This window comes from Vollenhovia emeryi, unplaced genomic scaffold, assembly GCF_000949405.1.
Source record: "Vollenhovia emeryi isolate VEMERY1.0 unplaced genomic scaffold, V.emery_V1.0 DF939126.1, whole genome shotgun sequence".
Classification (NCBI taxonomy): Eukaryota; Metazoa; Arthropoda; class Insecta; order Hymenoptera; family Formicidae; genus Vollenhovia; species Vollenhovia emeryi.
The window spans coordinates 1,989,470-1,998,237 of NW_011967240.1; the positions used below are offsets into that span (position 1 = coordinate 1,989,470).

Sequence of the window (8,768 nt, forward strand, 5' to 3'; positions counted from 1 at the left end):
AAGTCGAGTCGATGGAGATGTTGATTCGACTTCAATACTATATCAATTGACAACGTAGTGTTCTCTTGACCATACACCCTCAGACAGGATTTCTGTTGCCGAGACAACAAATATTCTTAACGCATTTACATTTCTCACAACCTAATTCAGTATAAAAATAAGACAATATCGAAATAAAGTCAATAATTCTTATTCTCCTCTATCGAATTAAAAAAGATTGACTTACCATATTGCAACAAGAGTAACTTATATAGATGTAAGTTTAGAATAAATTTTCCCTCCGTTTTACAACGCACCAAGTTGGCAGCACGATATTCGACAAAAGACGATACATGCTGTCGTTTTATTCTAGATTTTAGAATTTTTCATTTAAGATTAGAATATTCCTTTCTCTATAATAAACATGATTGGCGCTATATCGATCCTATTTTATGATACATTCAAGTGTAACAGTATTGGATTCGGAAAATTTTTCTGTGGGTGTACCTGGAATTTTTAATAATAGAGAAAATTTATTGCGAAAAATATTACCTCAGCCCGGGTTTGAACCTGGACCTCCCCTACACTCTAGGCGGGCGTCTCACCAATTCGACCACTGAGGCATGTAGGTAATATTTGTCGCAACAACAGTGCAAAGATGTTGTCTTCGCGTCTATTTTTCGACTTTAACTAAATATCAATTGAAATATGACTAGATCGTGGACATCTACAGAATTTTTTCCAGATATCATGAGATCTTCTAAATATCAACTTGATTATTGGTTTGCGCTTGATCTCAACTTGATTTCAATATGATATTCACCAGATTCTTCATTGACTTGTGAACCCGGGTAGTAATGAGATGTAGATTATTTGAGATAAATGTCCGAGGACCAGGCGTATCTTATCTGGAAAAGTAGGGAGGGAAGTCGAAAACTTTACGAAGGGAGCGAATAAAGATCGAGATCACAGGCTTCCCCTCCTGAAATTCAGCGCCGTGCGATAGCGCGCAATTTTATCTGTTAACTCGTCTTTATAATTGCGGCCACATTTTGCGAAAATCGACTCGTTGCGTTGTGACAGGACGCGCTCTTCCCGGGATGTGATATATCGCTACATGGAATGGTGGATTAAGTGCTTATCGACGTCACACGCTCCCGGTAAAAAGTGAGAATGACGGTCCCGGCGCCGAACATTCGCACGCGGACTTTACTGTACTTGTCATTGACTGAGTGACTGATAGAGCACGGTGCGGTGTCACGCATTCTCGAAACGCGCCTAGTAATAGCAGCAGTCCACGCGGGAAGAGCCGAAGGAATTGCCTTCCGTTATTTTTCGCATGCAGCTGCCCCGTCGTTTAACTTTTGAGAGCGCACGGCAGTATTAATTTACTATCGCCGAAATAAATCGTTTATCCTCGTCGCAGGCTAATAATTGGAATCCCCGTGTAATTATCCGGTTTTTCGGAAAGGCGCACCTTGTGCTTATGTAACTCGCATTCTTAGCGACGTAATTTCAACGTGCGTTATTAAATAATTAAATGATCAGATGTTTATTATTAAATTACTGTTAAATTATTATTATGTATTTAATCCGTGCCTGGCGGCTTTGGATGGACCGAACACAACTGTTAAATATATTAATGAATTATTTAATATACATATTATTAAAATATTATGCGTTATATTTTAATATGCGTAATTTCATACATTATTATCTATAACTAAATATAGCTAAATCGTAATGCAACTATAATTGTTTGACTCTCTGGAACAGAAACTTTTCTCTCGCGAATTTACACTCAACAATTTATTGTGTAAAAGACTAGAACAAATAAATCTAATTAACCACAGCTCGATCAACGAAACTCGTCACGTGCAGTGAGACGTTAAATTAATTTTTGTACAACGACAACGCGAAGAAAGTCGATCCATGCAACTGAATCGGTTAGAACAGGAAGGACACAAAATCATCTTACATTTTTGAGAAACATAAAAACCTTTTTTATAAGCGATATGATTTTTTTCAGTATCGTTTATGCCACTTTGCTCCGAAGGGGAAACTCCTTGAAGCCATTTTTTTCTTTAAAAAAAAAACTGTAAACTCGATTTCGGGCAAAATGTCCCGTGTCCCCCTTTCGTCCTCGCCGGTCCAATTGTCGTCCAATTGTTCTCCACGTCTTCATCCGCCTGGTTCATTGTCGTCCGCGACACTCGCCGGCGTTCGTTATGGTCCGTGACGTTAGGAAGGCGTGCTGCACGCGCTGTTACATCAGCGCCGACGTAACAGCCGGCGAGGCGCTAACAATTACGTCGTTAATCGTGAACTTGCACGTGAGCGCGAGCGAAAGGCTCCGCGCGCCGATCGGAAGTCCGACGCGCGGCCGAGGCGAGCGAATTCCGCTCGCGGAAAAGAACGCGAGGGAACGTCGCAAAAACTCGCCTCGCTCGCTGACCTCGCGCGCCGCGTCTCCGCGCGCTTTTTCCTCTCGCGGCTCTCCTCACGGAGTCACGGTGAGATTCATTCGCCCCGCCGCGAATTCGACAAGAGCGAGCAGCCGCGCGTTGACCGTGATGGATCCCGAGCAGCGCGAGATGCTTCCTAACGACCGAAACCGCGAAACGCAAACAACGCCGGGTCCCCGTTAACTTAAATGAAGTTTCGAGATAATAAAGTTCCCCCGATATTTTAGTATATAAATTTGACACGCGCGTTACTAATTAGGTAATTCTATTACGTCACGTTGCAACTATATCACGCATCCGCTGTAACAAGATTAAAAGCCTACCTCGAATCTGAAAACGGCCGCGCAATTATTGTTTACCATATTAAAATTGTATTTCGTTTCTCGATTCGAAATGGTCCTTTAATTTTATTAAAAAGAGCGGGGAAGGGGCTTTTTGAGCGAAGCTCCAATTATATCGGTGCTCCATAAATTCATTATATGCGGTAATAAAATTTTTACCATCACGGCCGACTCGATGTTTTTCCCTATTTCGATTTCCGTCCCCCGATTCCCCAACAAGCCCTTGGAATCCCCGCGTGATTTTCAGGATAAATTTTAAGGTAGTTCTTTCCCAACTACGCTAGTCAAAATGAGAGTTACCTTATTCGAGTGAATAGATTTTTTGTTAGGCCTCTACTTAATTAATTTCAGTGATACCATGCTGTTCTCTGATTTAGTCCGATTAGATGGAACACTGTCGGTGCGCACACAAAAGCCACATAATTTGTGTATTACACAATTGTGTATTACACAAATGTTTTCACGAATTGACAATTCTAGGAGCAAAATGTGCCAAAAGTGCAAAATCACTACAGCATCCCCGTGGGCCTTCCACGATTTTCAGATGTTTCGACAATTTTTCATTCGATCTTCAACTGACTGAAATAGCCCCTCTCCTTATCGGTAACCAAGTACTCGCCCCGCTGTAATATTTTCTTAATTAATTAATTATTTATCTGAGCAAATAACATTTGCACAGCACGGCCAACAAAGCGTTTGATTTACTCATATCGCTGCGGCATCGCCGTCAAAGTTGACGTCGAGTCTCGTACGTGCCTATCAACTATTAGATTAATCAGTGTAAAAGCGTGCAGCGGTTGCGACCGTACATACGAACAACAACCGTTTTCGATACCACAATTTGCAGCGTAAATAAATACGTTTATTGATCACTCCACTTTCCGCATTTTGCGCAGTACGCGTTTACTCGCGTACGTAAACAATTCATTTCCTTCCTTCGTAGCCGCCGAAAAATAACGGACGAATAACAGGTATAAATGATAAAGTTTCGACAAAAAGGATTTTCACCATTTCAAGTTTGTATCTCAAAAGGAAAGCTCCTTTAGCCTACCTATTTTTCGCAGAACCGCGATAATTCCGCGGTGAGTTCAATTCAATTTTCACGCTCATGAAATATCATTGCCGTACTTCTTTTCGATCGTTAAAATAAGTGAGCTATTTTATTTTCAAATGAGCCCGGGACCGGGCAATTTAACAAAATATCTTGAAGGCCGCGCATTAAGCCTCCATTATACAATTGTAAGCGCAATCTAAGGTTTGAGATTATAGCGCTCAGTTATCGCAATTCAAAACTTATGTAGGACATTAGGAAGAACTTCGGCTAATTGGACAACGCGATGGCGCCGGTTTATTTGAAATTTAGAGAGATATTCTCATTTCAATAAATAATAATTACTTGGATTAATAATAATTTGCAAAATTAATATGACGTTCAATATTTGTGTTTGCTATTATTTCAACAATTAACTAGCTCGCAGAATTAAGAAAAAAAACTTGCAATCAACGGTCGGATTTAAAACGACCACCCGAGCTAACTTAGTCTTGCATGTAACATCGTACATATGTGTACACAGGTGCTCCACGTTCTGAAATATTCCCGGGCGTAAATTTTGAAAATTTAACCTAGTTTATTCTGGCTTTTCAACAAACAACTGAAAAGTAATATTTTTTATTAAAACTATAAATCAAATATCACGTAATCAGTAAATTCACTGTTTATTTTTCACTGAAGAGTGACCGGAAGTGCCTTTAAGCCAGGTTCCCAAATTTTTTCTCGAATTTGTGGTCACGTTTATCGAATCTCGCTTAACTGATCACGAAAATGTCAATGCGTACCTCCTCATTCGCGAGAAAACAGCAATTCTTGTGTCTCAGAATTGAGCAAAGGAAAAATTTTAAAAGTAGTTTTGAAATTCGTTTCCAGATTGTACTTGAAAAGGACCCGATCAAAAATTTGGAAATTTGTTTCCAGATTGTACTTGACAAGGACCCGATCAAAAATTTGGAAATTCGTTTCCAGATTGTACTTGACAAGGATCCGATAAAAAAATTTGGAAATTTGTTTCCAGATTGTACTTGAAAAGGACTCGATAAAGAGGTCGAAACGTTGTGACTTAAATAAAGATCATTTTTTTTGCCAGTCTGATCGACTTTAAAAACAATGTTTCCCTTTGTTTAATTACCACTGGCGATAAGCCTCACTCAATTTGGTTACAGAATTGACTTTCAACGGCGCCATGCTGGCCACGGGATCTCCGAGGCCCATTGTCTCACAAACACGACAGATTCGAATGTGAAAAATTGGGGGACATCTTGCGGTCGCTCTTTATCTCACTCGTATTTGCATAAAAATAGTGGAACGTACTATCGGATATCGCTTTGGTAGTCGCGAGCGAGATAACTCGACACGTAATAAATCGATACGTACTTATAGTCCAAACTGGTCCAAATTGAAATGATGAAAGATAAAACGAAGCATGCGGCAAATGTTTTTTATTCCAGCCCATCCGCACGACAAAGAGATACGGTCTATCTGCGGGAGACGCCGCGGCGCGAGTCGCGATATTGTCTCGTCTCATCTCTCTTCCCCTTCATTAGGCTGTCGGAGCGAAGCAACGAAAGCGGGGTACGGCCGCGTGACGTGGCGGCGGTTAGCCAGCGTATCATTAATTATCCCGATAGCTTCGGCGCTGCGCGCGCATTATTATCAATTAAGGCAGCCCTCGGACGCGGCAATTTCCTTCGCGCCGCCTGTTACAGCAGCGGCGATCGCGATACGAGAGCCGCAGCTATTTTGCTCGCCACGCTCGGCCGTTCGCGAAAAGAAATTAGACAGGATGAAGGGCGATCGCCCGATAATCGCGTCCGCACGCGAGCGGATTAAGTCCGTAGGGACGTATCGAGGGGTATCGACAAACGCGTCGGCGTATCCGGATATTTTATTTACAAGCTACCTACGTTCACGCTGCGTTCTCTATTATTTTCGTAGGTCGCGAGCGGAGGAGTAAAGTTCAAACTGATGACAGCTTCGCACGGATCGACAACTTTTACAATTTTTATGAATAAAAATTAAAAGTCGCGGAAAAGAGGGAGCGTAAAATTCTATCTCGAAAGAAACTGGGATTCGCAATATTTATTTAATCGGCGAATAATACTTGGAAGCTCAAACAATCCCTAGTTGTTAATGCAGCGATTTGAATTGCTTTGTATGAGAAAATGGAGACATTCTTCTTAAAGCGGCGTTTCTGCTCGCCACTTTTTTTCTCAGCCCAGCAACCAACATTTTCAATCATTAAATTAATGTAATCGATAATTTTTACAATTTTTATACATGAAAATTGAAAGTTGTGGAAAAGAGGGAGCGTAAGATTCTATCTCGAAAGAAACTGGGATTCGAAATATTTATTTAATCGGCGAATAATACTTGGAAGCTCAAACAATCCCTAGTTGTTAATGCAGCGATTTGAATTGCTTTGTATGAGAAAATGGAGACATTCTTCTTAAAGGCGGCGTTTCTGCTCGCCACTTTTTTTCTCAGCCCAGCAACCAACATTTTCTCAATCATTAAATTAATGTAATCGATAATTTTTACAATTTTTATACATGAAAATTGAAAGTTGTGGAAAAGAGGGAGCGTAAGATTCTATCGAAAGAAACTGGGATTCGAAATATTTATTTAATCGGCGAATAATACTTGGAAGCTCAAACAATCCCTAGTTGTTAATGCAGCGATTTGAATTGCTTTGTATGAGAAAATGGAGACATTCTTCTTAAAGCGGCGTTTCTGCTCGCCGCTTTTTTCTCAGCCCAGCAACCAGCGTTTTCTCAATTGTTAAATTAATGTAATAACGGGGAAATGCCGTGGCTTTGGCGGTTCGTTTATTTCTAACGTTAAATAAGAGGGCTCGCTACAAACTGCCGATTAGCGTTCGTCGAAGACACCCAGTGCACGTGTGTAATTGCGGGCGCGCGATATAATTTTCTCTAAAGGAAATTTGCATCCTAGACTGCACAATTGCACACGAGTGCGTGCAAAATTACGAGGGAAGGCGGGCCGTAAGCATTGCGCAATAATGACTCTGAGTAAATGAGCGTAAGAAAAACACAGTAGTATGCTAATTACCTATCGGTTATATTACGCGCGCACCGACGGGCCCGGGGGACGGGGGGGGGGGGGGTTGGAATCTCTCGCGCGCTCGTTTTCTCAATTTCTTTTCGCGCCGCGCATCATCGCGTACGAGTAGTTTCGTTACTCGCATCATCGTTAATTGAGATAACATGCGCCGCATACGGACACCGCTGCCGTTAATAATGATTCGCTCTTGCGTGTAACACATGTTAATGTGCAGGTTTTCGCTAATTCCGCGATGCTCCCGCGGAAATCCTCCGTAGATTCAATTATTAATATCAAATGCGTTAATCCTAAAACCCTCCAATTAACGTTAACGTCTATGTCGATAATCCGCTCCGAGCGGAGCAATAGCGAAATTATGCGATCGTAATCACGTCCGAGATTAATCGTCCGAAATTCACATCCGCTTTACGCGCGCGGTGCGCCCCTCGACTTCGGAGATGTGTCATTTATTTTCATCCCCGGCGTTCCGGTACTCGTCGATCAGATCTGGTGTAAGAGACACAAAGGCAAATTTTGCAAGCTGCACGGAAACTGGGAGTCTTATTTGCCAAGTTTTTTAATTGTATTTGAAGAGAGTTCTCCAGGAACACGGTTTACATTGAAAATCCCCCCCAAAAAGCATCTATCGAATTAAAAGAGTACGTCAGGTACAGAAATGGCCGTCGGCCGAGGGCAAAATTAACAGATGGATTCCAGAAGTGTACAAAAACTGCTATATACATTTTCGTGTCTTTGTAATTTGTTTCATTTCAACGGAAACCATTACACTTATTCGTCCCCGCCATCGGTTCCCTTTGCCTCTTTACCGTACAGCAAAATTTTAATGCGTTCTCATTATCCACCGTAAAATTTTTTAACTCTTTTCCACACTCTTCTTCATCCTATTCCAATTAATATATTAATAATAACCAAATAATGAATTAATAATAATAATTTAATATAATAATGCTAGTAATTATATTACTAATAAAGTGAAACTTGAGTTAAAACGATTGCAAATGTGAATTATAGAATTAATAATAATAATTTATATAGTTAATAATGATAATTTGTTGTAATTTGTAATAATGCTCGCTTTAACTATTCGCTGCTATTATTTCCTGTTATACGCAGCGCATAATAACGTCGTCGTTACTATTGTATAAAGACAGAGTCGAAGACAATTTTATTCGTAGCTCGTAGTACCACCGTGTCTTAAATGCAAACGTATGATTTATGGAACTGCTACGTTACGGGATTCTCCGTGAATTCCATGTGTTGCGCTTCGTCCCTAGTCCCTGGAAGTGTGTCCCGGCTACTACTATTATATCATTACTGAACGGGTTCGCTCAGCCATCGAAGGGCGATGATAAAAGTCGACATTTCACGCTCCGCCGGGTTACCGCTGATTTCCGGATGTGACAGAGCTCCTTCTCGAGGGCGCTTCCGTCCGCAGGATGGTGTCCCGCTGGCAGCAGCATCGCCGGACCATATCTCGGAGTGCGCGTCTCGCTCGTGAAGGTACATCGCTACTCTGAAACAGCGTGACAATCGTCAGCAATATCGTCGTTTCTCTATTCGTCGTCATCACAAATTGTCTAAAAAGACTTTGGCATGAAAGAAATAGCCTGGGCATCGATTCTGTGCCCTACGATGTTGTGGAAATGCCGAGGCTCGAGAGGATCCCTTAGCCATCTTTCTTCTACCGGCACGGTCAAATATAGTTTTTGCGCATGTGATTCTTTTCATTAGCTTTTGTGCACAAAATAATATCTAGATAAGTTGCGGAGATTGCGTAGTAGAACATTTTCGTACTTAAAACACCCAGTTCAGAAGTCTAATAAAAAAGATATCGGTATTTGAAAGTTT

At 41.2% G+C, this 8,768-nt stretch overlaps 1 protein-coding gene across 1 annotated transcript in view; it reads right to left on the bottom strand.

Annotated features, from left to right (window-relative positions):
- Positions 1-8,601, bottom strand: part of LOC105569007 — a 28,724-nt gene extending 20,123 nt beyond the window's left edge. Inside the window, exon 1 of the mRNA XM_012025125.1 lies at positions 8,154-8,601. Coding sequence (XP_011880515.1) covers positions 8,154-8,174 — 21 coding nt within the window. The 5' untranslated portion in view covers positions 8,175-8,601. The remainder of the gene's footprint in view (positions 1-8,153) is intronic.
- Between the last annotated feature and the right edge of the window lie 167 nt (positions 8,602-8,768).